We start from the raw sequence: 17,446 nt of genomic DNA on the forward strand, positions 1-17,446 counted from the left end.
CGAAAAGTATCCTTCTGGACCACCACTTGTCCATCTAGACTAACGTCTCCCCCCTCATGCCTAGTCGCGCTGAAATCGCACATCATGTACTCGGTCTGGGTCCTACTAAGTCTGAACCCTTTCGACCCTAACGTGCGTGTCCACATCTCTAACTTCCTATTAACTCCTGCCCTACTCTCGTCAACTAGCACCACATCATCAGCAAAGAGCATACACCAAGGGATCTCACCTTTTATATCCCTTGTGACCTCATCCATCACTAAAGCAAATAAATAAGGGCTCAATGCTGACCCCTGGTGAAGGCCTACGTTAATAGGAAAGTCAGTGGTGTTGCCATCACATGTCCGGACAAACGTCGTCGCATCCTTGTACATATCCTTAATGAGGGTAATGTACTTAGTTGGGACTTTGTGCTTCTCCAAGGCCCACCACATGACATTTCTCGGTACTTTGTCATATGCCTTCTCAAGGTCAATGAAGACCATGTGCAAGTCCTTCTTCTGTTCCCTATATCTCTCCATCAATTGTCGTATTAAGAAAATTGCCTCCATGGTTGACCTTCCAGGCATGAACCCACATTAGTTTTGGGTCACACTTGTCACTCTTCTTAGGCGATGCTCGATAACCCTCTCCCAAAGCTTCATCGTATGGCTCATCAGCTTAATCCCATGGTAGTTAGTACAACTTTGAACATCACCCTTGTTTTTGAAGATAGGTACTAATATACTTCTCCTTCATTCTTCCGGCATCTTGTTTGACCGAAAAATGAGAGTAAAAAGCTTAGTTAACCATACTATTGCTCTATCTCCTAGGCATCTCCACACCTCAATGGGGATACCATCAGGGCCCATCGATTTACCTCCCTTCATCCTCTTCAAAGCCTCCCCGATCTCTACCTCCTGAATTCTCCTCACAAAACGTCTGTTGGTATCGTCAAAAGAGTCATCTAACTCAAGGGTAGGGCCCTCACTCTCCCCATTAAACAACTTGTCGAAGTACTCTCTCCATCTATCCATGATCTCCTCATCCTTCACTAGCAGTCGATCTGTTCCATCCTTAATGCATTTGATTTGGTTGATGTCCCTTGTCTTCCGCTCGCGGATCCTAGCCATCCTATAAATGTCCTTCTCCCCTTCTTTCGTGCCTAGCCGCTGATACAGGTCATCATACGCCTTACCCTTTGCTACATTCACAGCTCGCTTTGCAACCCTCTTCGCTAATTTATAGCCCTCGATGTTGGCTGCACTCTTGTCAAGGTGGAGGCACTTGAAACACTCTTTCTTCTCCTTAATAGCCCTTTGCACCTCGTCATTCCACCACCAGGTGTCTTTCTCCTCCTGTTTGCCTCCCCTACTCACGCCAAACACCTCTGAGGCCACCTTCCGAACACATGTTGCCATCTTTAGCCACATGTCATCTGCGTCTTCTCCTTCTTCCCAAGGCCCCTCACCTAGCATCCTTTCCTTAAACGCTTGAGCCGCTTCCCCTCTAAGCTTCCACCACTTTGTTCTCGCAATCTTGGCACGTTTGTCCTGGTGGACACATACACGAAGACGAAAGTCCGCCACCACAAGTTTGTGTTGAGGGACAACACACTCCCCAGGTATCACCTTACAATCTAATCAATCACGTCTATCCTCCCTCCTAGCAAGGATAAAGTCGATCTGGCTCGAGTGTTGTCCACTACGAAACGTCACAAGATGGGATTCCCTCTTCTTAAACACGGTATTCTCTATCAACAAGTCGTAGGCTAACACGAAATTCAACACATCCTCCCCCTCTTGACTCCTGCTACCATACCCAAAACCCCTGTGCACTCGCTCGAACCCTACATTAGTCGCACCCACATGGCCGTTGAGATCTCCTCCTATAAAGAGTTTCTCGCTGGTAGGCACGGTACTAACCAAGCTATCTAGATCTTCCCAGAACTGCATCTTGGTGCTCTCACTAAGGCCTACCTGAGGGGCATAGGCACTGATCACATTCAAAACCGAATCTCTAACTACCAACCGGATTAGGATAATCCGGTCGCCTTGCCTTCTAACCTCTACGACTCCATCCTTAAGGCTCCTATCAATCAAGATGCCTACACCATTCCTACCCGGAGTTGCTCCCGTGTACCAAAGCTTGAAGCCAGTATCCTCAACCTCCTTCGTCTTCTGGCCCTTCCATTTAGTCTCCTGAACGCATAGAATATTTACACGCCTCCTAATTGCTACATCAACTAGCTCTCGCAACTTACCCGTTAGGGACCCTACGTTCCAGCTACCTATACGAATCCTAATTGGCTCGGCTAGCTTCCTTACCCTTCGCACCCGTCGAGGGAAGTGCGAAGACCCTTGCTCATTTTTCACTACACTCGGGCGTAGATGTAGCGCGCCATTCAGGTGACGACCCGACCCTTGCTCACTTATCATCGTACCTAGGTTATGATACGACGCGCCCTTGGGGGGATGGCGACCCGGCCCTTGCCCATTTATCACCACACCCGGGTTCCGATGTAGCGCGTCGCTAAGAGGGTTACGCCCCAATGAGTTTCTTGTGGGTTTCAAATCCATTAGAGTGGCTATTTTTATGCTGGTTTGCCAAGACCTAACGCAATCCTCCTCCTTTATCCGGGCTTGGGACCGGCTATGCTGAGACGACTCAGGAGAGAGAGTCTTCCAGTCAGCATATGCGGAGTTTATTTTTTGCTACTTTAAATTAATAAAAATTTCTTTTGCTACTTTAAACTTAATAGAATTGCTATTTTAATTTTTATCGAGAATGAGACTAAATTATCTTAATAAATTTATACAAAGCGCATGCAAAATATAAATAATTAGTAGAAAATATTCAGAATTAGCATTGATATCTCCATGTTAAATGAGAAAGTATAATATGCATTGTTGTTATCAAATCATCCTGATTAACCCATGATGTATGATTTATAAGAAGCTGATTTAGAATTAAAATGGTCTTAGTGGTAAGATTTATATATGAATCGGCTGGAAATTAGTTTAATAAATAGTCTATTTTAAATACAATTAATTAGTGGAAATTTTCAAGGATATGGAAATTCACCTTGAGAGTTTAGGGATCGAAATGATATATTGAGGCAAGTTTGGCGATCTGAAGATGCATCTCTAGAGTTTAGGAACCCAAATGATATATCCGAACAAGTATTTTACTCTTTAATTTATATAGTCAATCGGTGCAGACAGCTTATCAGCATTTTTTTAGGTTACCAACTTACTCCCCAAAGTGTTTTGTTATTTGAGTTTTTACTTATAACCGCCTCATGTATATTACTTTGGTAATTACACCTCCCAATATATGTTGGCTGGGGGGATATTATCTTGTTGCTGCTGCTCCTGCCTTGCCTTGCAATTTGTAGCAATAATGCTGGCTTGGATCATGCTTTGTCTTGACATGTTTGGTGTTTTGTACACGACCACGATTTGGAATGTTGGAATCCGCAGAGGGAGATTCCATCAACTGGACCAAGTAGAACCTTGCTCAAAGATACCTCGGGAGTGTAAGGACACTTGGCTACTGACAATTACACCATGAAAAGAGAACGTTAGAGTAAACCGTAGTGCATATCTTCTGAAATCATACTAATTGATGCCCAAAAGGAATATTCAAATTTAAAAACGCCTCCAATTAGAAATACTTGAATTGGTTAGGATAAGTTTTGAACCAATTTTAACCAACTGTACGGATACGGGTCATATGAAGCTACATGTCCATAACAATACCGTGCAATGAGCCCATAACAGCTAAGGCATACCACGTTTTTGCATGTTGAAAGCTCTCATGGCTGGACAAAGGCAAAACAGACGCTGCACCTGGCTTGTACTTGGAGCAATGTTGATACCACCAGGCATGTATGATGGATGATACAGGGAACATGCAAGTACTGGCGGTTAGTTGGCCTCCTAAGACTCCAGCAAAAGCAAGCCAATTCAATCGATTGGGCTGCATGCACAGCCGTGATCTGATCCTGATGGCCTAACTAATTGCAATTTGGGCGTTTTCTTTTGCTGACCTCTTACGTACTTTCCCTAAATCACGACGCTAATCAGGGCGAAACCGCCCAAATTTCCGATGTTGACACGAGACACGCGGTTATGGGTTTTGTTTTGTTTTTTCCAATTGACAATTCCCAAATGTGAAAACACGGTCCCACGGCCACGCCACTTACAACATCTGATTTCAAATATACGTCTAGAGCATTGACGCTACTAGCAGTACCTAAAGAGATATGTTATTATGAAAATATTTCTCAGAATAAATCTAATAACACAAATCTACATAATGTTTTAGCTATTGATGATGAAACTAAAAAAAATCTACTAGCAGAAGGATTCAGATCGACTTATATTCAGGACTGGAGATAGCATTTGGTATTTTTCTTATTCTGGCCCAGCAAATTTACTGCCGAAACATCTGCAACTCCAAAATCAAGTGTTTCCTCTCTTTTTTGCAGAAAAAGAAACAAGTGTTTACACAAAAACAGAAGCACAATCATAAGAACTGCGCGCGTTCATGATAGTGGGGTTTCGATGCACGGTGAAGAGAGTGATGGAATTGTGTGCACTTGCAGTGACTGGTTCCCCCAAAAGAGCAGCCATCAACATCATCCAGTCACCGCACCCGGCACCAGACCACCAGCAGCCGCGCATGGCGAGAAAGCATTATTAACAACGCACTTAGATGGCGTAAAACCCAGAGGATGGGGGATCAGGAGAGCAGCCTGGTTTGCAAGGTAGAAAAAAGCGTCCCTGAACTCGAGTAAAGTAGAGCCCGCCACCTGCGCCCATTGCCCTCCTGTGCTTTGGCCGATGGGAAAGGGGTTGCAAGCATAATGATGGTATGGAACACGCTTTAATCTTCCAAACAGTGCGCGAGGACACTTTCAGGACAGTATGGGATTGCAGCTGCAATCATGTCATGCAATATCCATCAATGTGTGGGTGAACAGTGGCTTTGACACTTTGTTCAGATTGCAAGACATGTATATTGAATGGAGATGGCTTGATGTAGTATGAGCCAACAGTAGGCGAAGAAAGCAGGGACAGGGACAGCTGCAGCTGCAGCTGCTTGCTCTTCCTCTTGCAAAACACAAGCAAATTGATGGGATCTTTCAGTGCCTCACAGCTCCCTCTTAGCAGTAACATGGTTAGCAGTAAGGGGCAGGTATGCAAAGCTGTATTGCAACATCTTCAACAACCGGAAGAATTAGGAAGAGAAAGAGGGGGGAAGAACATATGTATCTCAGGCTCAGCAGAGCAGGGCATGGCACAGAGAGCTCCACTAGGACAAAACAACCAAGAGCTCGCTCAAAGCCAGCCTACGCTACACATCCTTCAACACCACCCAAAACGTTACCAGTAATCAGTAATCACTTCTTCAGTTCTTCAGTCCTGCTCTGCTAATTTTGGCTCGATGTCCTTGAGCAGGCCGACGATCTGCTGCATGGCGGGCCTCTTGGATGGCAGTTCAGCAGTGCATAGGTAGGCGATCCTCAGAGCCTCCTCCATCTGCCGCTCCAGCCCCGTGTCACGAATCTTCGGGTCAATGATGCTCGACCCAAGGTTCGCCTTCACCATCACCCTGGCCCAGTTCACCAAGTTTGCCTCCTTCTGGTCTGGGTACTCGTCACCCACCGGTTTCTTCCCAGTGACCAATTCAAACAGCACAACACCAAAACTGTAAACGTCGGACTTTGCAGTTGCTATGGCGTTCTCTGAGATGGAGAACTCCGGTGGAGTATAGCCTGGGGAGTGGTGCAATGGATCATTGTTAGTGCTGGTTCCGGCGATCATTGATAACCCGAAATCAGACAGCCTAGGCTCCATTGTGCAGTCGAAGTAGATGCTGCTTGCCTTCACATCCCGGTGGACAATTTGCGGAATGCAGCCATGGTGGAGGAATGCAAGCGCCCTCGCGGCACCTAACGCGATTTTGTGTCGGAACATCCATGTTGCAGTACCTTCTGGTGTGATGATTTCAGTTGCGACACCAGCAACATTGTCCTCCCAAGTGTCTGCGCTCCAATCTTCGGTCGTCTGAACTCCCAGTGGCAAGTCATGCAGTAGGTTGTGCAAATTTCCATTTTCCATGTACTCATAGATGGTAATCCTCTGGTCCCCTGCCAGACAGTAGCCAGTCAAAGGAACCAAGTTAGGATGTTTGATCCGTCCCAGCCGCTCAAGCTCCCTTGCTGCATCTTGGTCCTCCATTACAGACCCATGCACCAGCACCTTCACGGCAACTTGAATTCCACCAGGAAGGAATCCCCTGTAGACTGGCCCAAACCTCCCTTCAGCTAGCAAGGTACCCCTGTCAAAGTTCGACGTCGCTGCCATCAGGTCAGCAAACGTGAAGCTTAGCAAGGGCTTCTCAAAGATGACTACGGGCACTGAAGTTGCGACCTTCACATCAGCAACCCAAGTTGTTGAATCTGTCTGGAAAGAAAATGGCCCTGATACAGCAGGCTCCTCTTTGAATGACACCTGCTTAACCACAGGCAGCGTGTCACACCTCTTCCTCCGCCTCCTACATGCCACTGCCAAGCAAAGCAACCCGAGAATAGAGAAGAACAGTGAAAGCACAACAGCCAATGCCAACTTCACTCCCTTACGCCTCCCTCTTCTTTTCTTGATACTGTCTGGGTTCACAGCGATTGGGCAATCATTTCTGGACTTAGCAAATGCAGCTGCAAATGCCTCAGGAGAGAGCTCAGAGGCGCAAACAGTGAGATTGTTGTATGAGAAGTTGAAGCGCTCCATCGATGCCAACTTCTTGACCAAAGCCACAGGTATCTCACCGGTGAGATTGTTCACCGACAAGTCCAGCACACGTAGCCGAAGAGGGCTCATGTCTGGGACAACCCCACTGATATTGTTCCTTGACAAATCGAGCACCTTCAATCCAACCAATCGAGATGAAAATTGAGGAGGGATTTGCCCATGCAATCCAGTGCTTGACAGATTAACATACTCCAATTCAGAGATCTCACCCAATGACACGAGCAAATTGGCATTTGACAAATGGTTGTGTGCAAGATTGACATGCCTCAGGTTCCGGAACCGGCCAGCGACGTTGAATTCTCCAAGAAGCTCATTGCCCGACAGGTCAAGGTACATCAATGCAGAGCCAGCATACCCACTGCTAAAATTCAACCCGGAGATGCGGTTGTTGCTGAGGTCTATGACCCTCAGCTGCTCCAGGAACGCCCCGATGGCCGAGCCGCGGAGCCGGTTGCCGGACAGGTTGAGATAGGCCAGGGACCTGAGCGGCGACAGGTCTGGCAAGTCCCCGTCGAGCGCATTGCCGGAGAGATCCATGGCCACGAGGTTCCCGCACCCGAAGATGACGGCGCTTGGGACCTGCCCCTGGAACTGGTTGTGGCTGGTGTTGAGCACCTGCAGGCCGGCGATGGAGCCGAGCGCTTGCGGCAGCGAGCCGGTGAATGCGTTGTGGGAGATGTCGAACGCCTGGAGGCGCGCGAAGTTGCCGACGTTGTTGGGGAGCGCGCCGCGGATGGCGTTGCCGGACAGGTTGAGCGCGCGCAACGACGCGCCGAGCTCCCACAGGTCGTTGGGCAGCGCGGTGAGGCGGTTGCCACTGAGGTCGAGCACCTGAAGGCGCGCGAGCTTGCCGACGGTATCCTCCGGGATGGCGCCCGCCAGGCCCATCCCGGCGGCCGAGAACGCCACTACGCGGGCCTCGCCGTCGCAGGACACGCCGGGCCAGGCGCACACACCGCCGGCGCCGGACGACGACGGCGCAGGGCGGCCCAGCTTGGAGAAGAAGCCGGTGACGAAGTAGGCGTCGGTGTTGGGCTCCTGAGCCGCCGCCAGCGCAACGCAGGCGGCCACGGCCGCGGCCAAGAACAGGAGCGCGTGGCCGCCACCGCAGCAGCCCATGGCGGGGGAGGCGAGCGGAGTGGGAGGTCAAAGGCGAGATCTTAGCGCTAATGCGAGGCCGAGGCCGCGTGGTTTGGTTCTTGCTGTGGTGGTGGTGGCGGTGCTGGCGGTGGTGTCATGGGGGACAGCTTGGAGGTGGGCAAGTGGATGGCTTGGCTGACCTCCCCAGCCTCTGCTCCCTCCCCGTTTCTCTCTCTAGACCCTTTGTTGGGTTCTGGGTGGTGCGGCGTGCGTTTGGCAGGTCCTGCTTGGTGTGAAAAGGGAGGAAGGGGGAGGAAGCTTGGGAAGTGGAAGGTGACGACGGTCGAAGGGGAGCGAGGAGAGGAGGAAGGAGGCCATAAATTTGCGGGAGGTGGAGGGAGTAAATGGGGGAGTAAATTGGGGGAGTGGGATTCAGCTCAGCTGCCGCCCAGCACACCCGTACGGAGGCGCAGATTCAGGATTTTCATAAAACCGGGAAAGTTTGTGGTTTTGGATCTAGGAAACACGGAAGCCTTTTTGACAAAAATTTCTACGCCTGCTAATGGGGTTGAACCCACTCCAAATCCACCCCTACCCATATTTCAAGAGCCCTAACTACCACCCGCCCCGACCCACCCCGTTGGCTCAATGCCCCAACCCGCCCCAACCCGAAGTCACGATGGAAGATGATATGCGACTTACGTGCCGATCTACTACCATAGCGTCCCAACCCGTCCCAACCCGTCTATGTCGTCAACCCAACCCGCCCCAACCCATTTCATATTGTCACCCGTTTCCACCCATCCAATAGTACCCGTATTAAAACCCACCCAAAAAACCCATCAAGCCCCGCCCCATTAGCAGGAGTAAAAATTTCGAAAACGTGGTGCTCCAGCATTATACTTTGACCAAAGATTTATATTAAACTGTAATTTTCGTACTGATAAATTCATCACAACCATATGATAGTATTTTTTAAAAAAAGTAGGAATCAAACGATATCACTTTTGTATAGCGAAATTTGCATCTCGTAATGCTAATTGTTGACTAAATTATGAAGTTTGAATCTAAAGCATATGCGAGTTTTAAAAATAAACCGAGGAGAAACATATACCAATATTCTATAAATGAAACATGATATCCCGAATGTATTATATTTTTAGATTGGTACATCAGGATCTTGCTATAATTCTCTAGCTATTTGGGTTTGGTGTAAAAAGAGTTTAAAGTAGTTTTATGTCAACATCAAATTGTGTGTGTGTGTGTGTGGTGTGTGTCTATATATATATATATATATATATATATATATATATATATATATATATATATATATATATATATATATATATATATATATATATATATATAGCAAATTGTACTGTCATTCTAGATGATTTTCAAGACATGTCATTTATGTGTAGACATAAAAAAACAATATTCACTTTTCCAATTATTCTAGTAACAAATTCCTAGTAGGTAATGTGGAGCCTCTGTTCCTTTTCTATTCCCATGTTTTGAAGTAGTCCATAAGATATATATACTATCTTGATCACGAGTTATTACTTCCTCCTTTTTGACATATACAACGTTTAGGGACAAGCTTATCGGTTCAGTTTTGAACTTCATCCTAAAAGACTAGTATTAATTAATGGCCATAAAGCATACATGTTTAGCTATAGTAGTTCTAAAGTTCAATAAAAAATACTTGAGAGTTTTTAACTTTTTTAAGCCATAGAACATAAAATGACATATATTTTTTTTATCTTTTTTAGCTTTGAGTTGATTCAATGTCTTAACACTAGATTTCTTTTACGGATGTATTTATCTAAAAGGTCTTCATTATTTTTTTTTGAGATTACACAGTACAACTCGGATACTCACAACGCACACACACTCACACCCCTATGAACACACGTACGCAACCCTACTCCTATGAACATCTTCGAAGACTGAGCCGATAAATCCTCGAGATTGACGAAGTCACCATAGGCGCCTCCCTGTCGACGGGAACGTCACTTACCACTGAATGCACAACGCTATTAAATCCCAGAATATCCGCTTCCATGGGGAGTCAAACCCAGGACCTCGCTACCGAGGCTCTTGTAACCACTAGGCTGCAGACCCTTTCGCAGGTCTTCATTATTATTAACTATCAAAGTTAAATATATCTCATTGTATCTATTATATTGTATCAGCCTTATTCATAATATTCATACTTAACCTAATTTAAGTTAATTAAAACAGTTGCATAACCCCACTTATTCAAGAAAATTTATCAATGTAATTTACATGTTGAGAATTTTCTAGCATTGTTTAAATAAGTAACCAGCCATTTCTATCCGTGCAATATAGGGAAGTTTTGAATTTGAATAAAAAATATATGATAAGGGAAAAATATAGTGGCAAGGACATTCGTAAACATCATAAATGTTGTAAAGAACGAGAAGGTACTTTTAGGTATGAGCTAAAGTATTTTAATGACACACCTTTAAAGTACCAGAGCTCATACTATTTAAAGGTATTAAGAGCATCTCCAAAAAATTCTTTATATCTTTTCTAGTTTACATAAATATAGATTTTGATGAAAAAAAATACTCTCCACAAGGCTCTTCAATTGGATATCTAAATATAGACATTTTCTATTCTGGATTTCTCGCTAGCCAAAGATGAAGAGCGAGAATGACTCTCTAGAATATGCACAAGATATAGAAAAGCTGTTGGAAAGCACAAAGATATAGAAAATGACTTTTACTCAAATGACTCTCTAAATAATTATTTAAAAAATATATTTTAGAAAAACTCTAGGAGATGCTCTAAAAGACCATTCTTGAAAAGATTAATAGTATGAGCCCTACTACAATGATTGTAAAGAACCAGAGTGTACTTTTAGGTACTTTTCCCTTAAATTTTTGGCATCAATTGATCACCGTACGATTCTGTCAGATGTCCCTCTTATTTTTCAATCATTGTAAAAATTCTCTAATAGTATATTTTTCTATGTTAAATATTTTTGAAATTAAAGTTATGTTTTCATTGAGGTAGTTAATGCTTTGAGATGCATATAGTGCTATGGGCCATAGGAAATTCTTGTGTATTTCGCCTACATGGGCACGGATTTGACCTAGATAAAACTATCGGCAGTGTAGCGAGAGGCAAATCAGTTGGTGGAATAAGCATTTTTTATTTCAGGAAATTAAACAAGGATGAGCATGTCCCGTTTTAAAATTGGTCCCCCTGTTAGGCAGTTAGGCTGCCACATGTCAGGAAGGTGGTGGCTGTGCTGACTGAATCCTAAGAGCAGGAACATGAGCACAAGACGAAATCTTGCACATGTGCCGCGATATGATCAACGAATGTCGTGCACGTTAGGATGATGATGCAGATGCACACACGGATCCTGGATGCGGTCAAGCAAAATGGCCAGATCGTCAAAGATTTTCAGTATATTTTTTTACTATCTCTTTGGATAGTAAGAAGGTATGCTTGCAGTAGGATATGCAACGATCAACTCGGATAAATAATAAAAATAATAATCGGTGACCGGCCGGTTTTCACCAAACTGACTATTCTTCCAGTTGACATCTCGAAGCTTTTACTCATTCGTACGCTACAACCAATTCACATTGGTTTCAAAAATTTCGAGTCCGATCCACGCTGACGAGCTGCCAAACAAGTTTACCGAATATTTGGCGAATCTGGTTGAACGATCCCTGAATTATGCACATTTCGGCTGCGTGCCTTTCTGGTCATGTGCTTGAACCAACTTTATCTACCCTAAGTCCCTAACCCATTTGAACGCCACTACTGATGGGCGAAACGTCGCATTCATTCGCCTTCACTGACTTCCTGCAGGCCGATGGGGACGGTGGCTGAACGAGGGCGGCCATAAAAATCCTAGTGGCGTCTGGCGAGACATGCTAATCGAGCAACGAGATTCCTGAGATAAAAAAAGGAGAAAGCATGGAAGGATACAGGTTAACAAAAAGTCAACTTTCACCAAACTTGTGTGGTCCACAAATGGCAGACCAAATGGAACGGGATAGCTATAGATTGAGAGCTTTCTAGGTTGATGAAGTGGTTGGGTAAAACATTTTTTAACTCAACACAGATGCATTATATTTGAGTTGAACGAGCATGCAAAGAAAAAGAAATTAAACTGGAGGGGAAACATCACCGAAGTAGGAATGTTTGGTATATACTGAACACATGGCCTGCAGGTTGATGAGGCTAGTTGAACAGCTCCAGACTCCGGAGAGTTTTAATGGCTTACCTGAAGCGCTGTTGAGAGGTTGGATGCGTCGTAGCTTGTTCAACTGGTGGAGCAAACGGGGATTTCGCAATGCAACCGCGTAGTAGGTTACAACTTACAAGTTACAACTACCTGTATACTTGGGCTCAATTTGGGCATCTACTTGCGGTTTACTTATTTATTTATCAATTATCAGAGGTCCAACAAAGAATAATCCGTCACTCAAGTGCAATTATATTTCAAGGAAGGGACTAACGAACCGGTTCAATGAAATTCTTATGGCGTTTGGTTGGACATTGACGTAGGATTGAATAGTTGGATCCTAGATTTTAAGGATGAAATGGTTCCATGTATTAGAGATATGATCTTGTCATCCTTTCCTTGTATGTCACGGCTGTGACCGTATGGATATGGTTGTTGTTGTTGTACACGGTGATATCTTGAGTAACTGACTAGGCTTGTTAGAGTTAACTCGAGAATATCTCAACCGGTGCACAACAAACTTGTAATCTCAGTATGTAATCTTGTTGCGGGTTTACCCCTATATAACATGAAGCCGTGGTGAGCCAAGATAGGTAACCACGTTCCCATATTCTTTACATGGTAATCAGAGCCACCTCTTCCCAAAATACATCTGCTATCACCTTCCCTTGACCATGGCGTCGACATCATCGGCGGCGCTCCTTCCCCTCGGTCCTCCTGTCACCGAGAAACTTACTCGTGACAACTTTGTGCTTTGGAAAGCGCAGTTCCTTCCTGCCATCCGTGGTGCTCAACTCATGGGTATCCTGGACGGCACGATGGCGGCTCCTCCGAAGATCATCGAGATTGAGAAGGACGGCAAGAAGCAAATCGTGGCCAATCCGGCACACGATGTCTAGCTGGCAAAGGACCAGCAACTCCTTGGCCATCTGCTGAATTCCCTCACCAAAGAAGTGCTGGGGCAGGTCGCCACCTTCACCACCGCGGTGAAGGCTTGGACAGCACTCGAGACAATGTTCTCGGCACGCTCACGGTCGCGGGTCACGAACCTGCGACTTCAACTCGCCAACCTCAAGAAGGGATCCACCTCGATGGCCAACTACCTCGACAAGATGAAGACCATCGGAGATGAGATCGCCGCGACTGATAAAGTTGTTGATGAAGATGAGATGGTCGGTTACATATTGAATGGTTTAGATTTCGATTATAATCCTGTCGTATCTTCCATTCTTGGCCGCACTGACCCCATCACCATGAGTGATCTATATACTCAATTGCTGTCCTATGAGACTCGTCTGGAGATGCTCAGAGAGAACAACCATGATGGCGGACATTACCAGTCCTCTGTCAACTCTGCATCGCGAGGCCGTGGTGGTCGTGGACGCAATCCATGTGGCCGTGGACAAGGTGGTCGCTCTGGCGGTGGCCGGGGCAGTGGAGGTGCTTCCAAACAGCAACAGCAGGGCACCCGCTCCACCAAAGTTCAGTGCCAAATCTGCAAAAAGTACAATCATGAAGCCCTAGAGTGTTGGTACCGCTTCGAGGAAGATTACCAGCCCTCGGCCAGAGTTGCAGGTTCAGCGACCACAAGCTATGGGGTCGACACCAACTGGTACATGGACAGCGGTGCATCCGACAACATCACAAGTTCGTTGGAGAACCTGTCTGTCCGTGACAAGTATAATGGTGGAGATTAAGTCCACACAGCAAGCGGCACAGGTATGAAAATCAGTAATATTGGTCATACGGTTTTACATACCCCTAGTGTTGAACTCCATCTCAAAAATATTCTCCATGTTCCTAGCGCCCATAAGAATCTTGTTTCAGTTCACCGTCTTACCTCAGATAACAATGCCTTTCTTGAATTTCATCCAAATTATTTTCTAATCAAGGATCAGGCCACGAAGAAAATTCTTCATCGAGGAAGATGTAAAGGGGGACTTTATCCTCTTGAGCCGCAGCAGCATGGAGTCGTTGGAGTAAAACAAGTTTATGGAGTCAATAAACCATCTACAAGTAGATGGCATAGTCGTCTAGGGCATCCTGCCTTTCCCATTGTCGAGCGTGTGCTTAAAAACAATGATCTTTCTTTTTCCAGTGATAGTTCGGTTGAGTCGGTTTGTGATTCATGTCAAAGAGCTAAAAGTCATCAGTTACCTTATGGCATGTCAAGTAGCATATCTACTTTTCCCCTTGAGTTAATTTTTTCTGATGTTTGGGGACCAGCTCCTACTTCGGTTGGGCGCTATTCTTACTATGTGAGCTTCATTGATGATTATAGCAATTTTACATGGATCTACCTTCTCAAGAAAAAATATGATGTTTTTCAGGTTTTTCATGACTTTCAAAGCTTTGTTGAGAGAAAATTTAATAGAAAGATCATCTCCATGCAAAGTGATTGGGGTGGCGAGTATGAGAGGCTAAATTCCTTCTTCCAAAAAATAGGGATATCGCATCGAGTCTCTTGCCCTCATGCACATCAACAGAATGGTGTTGCAGAAAGGAAACATCGACATATAGTTGAAGTAGGCCTTGCCCTTCTAGCAAATGCTTCCATGCCCCTAAAATTCTGGGATGAAGCCTTTCTCACAGCCACTTATTTGATCAATATTCTCCCTAGTAAAGTTATAAACTTTGACACCCCCTTCCAACGTCTTTTTAAGGAGAATCCTAACTATAAGTCCCATATAATACCAGGAAACTTGCTTTTCGATCTACTCGATGTGTCTTTCTTGGTTATAGTGGCCGGCATAAAGGGTTCAAGTGTCTTGAACCATCTTCTGGAAGAGTCTATATCTCTAGAGATGTTGTCTTTGATGAAGCTAATTTCCCCTTCTCTGAACTTCATGAGAAAGCCGGTGCTCGCCTTCGCAAAGAAAATTTTCTTCTCCCAGACCATCTTCTTCCTAGGGGTGTAGACCATACTGACCCTATTACTGCTAACACAAATGTGCCTAGCTGTGAAGATGAACTGTAGGTACACTTGGGTGAAAATCTGGAAGAAAATGATGCAACCGCTGCATCAAATCATGGCGCACAAGCTGCAGCACATGATCCTCTATCCGGCGCGCACTCAGAAGCTGATTCACCTGCCGCTGACAGCGTTCGCTCCCAGGCGGATTCTCCTGCGCCATCGTCAACTAACTCTGAGTCACATGCAGCCACTGGAGCATCGCCGCGTGGGGGGGGGGGGGGGGGCAGCGCAGTCCTCCGACAGCAGACGCGACGCGCCAGTGCCTGGGTCACCCGGATCCTCTACATCATCTAGATCTGCGACATCATCTGCGGCTACGACTGGTTCATCTCCAACACCTTCTGCTGGTTCAGACCCGGTTGAATCTTCTCCGATCCCGCGTCCTAGAACACGCTTTCAGAGTGGAATTGTCAAACCTAAGAAGTATACTAATGGTACAATCAGGTATGGATACTTGTGTTTGACAGGTGAACCTCAAAACTTACAAGAAGCCCTAGATGATCCCAAGTGGAGAAAAGCCATGGAGGAAGAATATAATGCTCTACTCAAAAACAATACATGGCATCTTGTTTCGGCCAAGAAAGGTACAAACCTGATTGATTGCAAGTGGGTTTAGAAAGTCAAAAGAAAAGCCGATGGGACCATTGATAGGTATAAGGCCAGACTGGTAGCAAAAGGATTCAAGCAAAGGTATGGAATTGATTATGAAGATACCTTTAGTCCTGTTGTTAAAATTGCTACGGTTAGATTGGTTTATCTATAGCTGTTGCTAGAGGATGGTGTCTACGACAGTTAGATGTACAGAACGCGTTTCTTCACGGTGTTCTGGAAGAGGAAGTATATATGAAACAGCCACCTGGATTTGAAAGCAATGATGCACCCTTCTTGGTATGTAAATTGGATAAAGCCATTTATGGGCTTAAACAGGCGCCTAGAGCTTGGTACTCAAGGTTGAGCATGAAACTGATTGAGTTTAAATCGTCAAAGTCAGATACTTCATTATTTATATATCAAAAGAATGGCTTAACAATTTTCATGTTGATCTATGTTGATGATATAATTGTTACTAGCTCATCTCAGGAAGCCGTGGTAGCTTTACTCAAGGATCTTAAGAAAGATTTTGCACTTAAAGACTTGGGTGATCTACATTATTTTCTGGGTATTGAAGTCAAAAGGAACAAAGAAGGCCTTGTCTTATCTCAGGAGAAATATGCAAAGGACATTCTTTCCCGAGTGGGCATGACAAAGTGCAAAGCTACAGTAACCCCATTGTCTTCTACTGAAAAGCTCTCAAAGATAGAAGGAGAAGCACTTGGACTCGAAGATAGCACAAGGTATAGGAGTATTGTAGGTGCTTTGCAATATCTTACTTTGACTCGACCAGATCTTGCTTTTTCAGTTAATAAAGTATGCCAGTTTCTTCATGAGCCAACAACAGTTCACTGGACGTCAGTTAAAAGGATCCTAAGATACATACGGTTGACTAGTGGAACAGGATTAAGAATTGGCAAAACAGACTCTGCACTCCTAAGTGCCTTTTCGGTTGCTGATTGGGCTGGAGATGTTGATGATAGGCGATCTACAGGCGGGTTTGCAATATTCTTTGGATCAAATCTTATCTCCTGGAGTGCTCGAAAACAACCAACGGTTTCCCGATCAAGCACAGAGGCAGAGTATAAATCTATGGCAAATGCAACAGCTGAACTAATTTGGGTTCGGTCTCTTCTAGGGGAACTTGGAGTGTCGGTTACTCAGACTCCTTGTTTGTGGTGTGATAATCTTGGTGCAACATATCTTGCTGCTAATCCAGTGTTCCATGCCAGAGCAAAACATATAGAGATCGATTTTCATTTCATCCGTGAACAAGTTGCAAACAAACAGTTGCAAATTCGGTTTGTGTCTTCCAAAGATCAGCTAGCTGATGGATTTACCAAAGCTTTGCCTACTCGACAGTTTGAAGATTTCAAGCGCAATCTAAATCTTGAGTATCACCAGAGTTTAGATTGAGGGAGGGTATTAGAGATATGATCTTGTCATCCTTTCTGTGTATGTCACGGCTGTGACCGTATGGATATGGTTGTTGTTGTACACGGTGATATCTTGAGTAACCGACTAGGCTTGTTAGAGTTAACTCGAGAATATCTCAACCGGTGCACAACAAACTTGTAATCTCAGTATGTAATCTTGTTGCGGGTTTACCCCTATATAACATGAAGCCGTGGTGAGCCAAGATAGGTAACCACGTTCCCATATTCTTTACACCATGCTTTATTTTGGTTGGAGCAATGGAATGGTTCAGTTCATTGTTTGGTTCGAGGGATGGCATGGAATGCCTCTTCCACCTGCCCTCGCACGAAGATCATG

At 45.1% G+C, this 17,446-nt stretch overlaps 1 protein-coding gene and 1 non-coding gene across 2 annotated transcripts; one reads left to right on the plus strand and one right to left on the minus strand.

The window, feature by feature from the left end:
* Positions 1-4,986: 4,986 nt before the first annotated feature.
* On the minus strand, positions 4,987-8,273 carry LOC120712007 (probable LRR receptor-like serine/threonine-protein kinase At2g24230). The gene has a single exon (XM_039997689.1). It carries the CDS (start codon positions 7,914-7,916, stop codon positions 5,403-5,405), a length of 2,514 nt encoding a protein of 837 aa, XP_039853623.1. The 5' UTR covers positions 7,917-8,273; the 3' UTR covers positions 4,987-5,402.
* A 4,986-nt stretch (positions 8,274-13,259) lies between these two features.
* Positions 13,260-13,398, plus strand: LOC120639363. Its single transcript, XR_005661368.1, has one exon. It is a non-coding gene; the product is annotated as a small nucleolar RNA Z247 (small nucleolar RNA).
* The last annotated feature ends 4,048 nt before the right edge of the window (positions 13,399-17,446 follow it).

The sequence above is a fragment of the Panicum virgatum genome, chromosome 6K (assembly GCF_016808335.1).
Source record: "Panicum virgatum strain AP13 chromosome 6K, P.virgatum_v5, whole genome shotgun sequence".
NCBI classification, from domain to species: Eukaryota; Viridiplantae; Streptophyta; class Magnoliopsida; order Poales; family Poaceae; genus Panicum; species Panicum virgatum.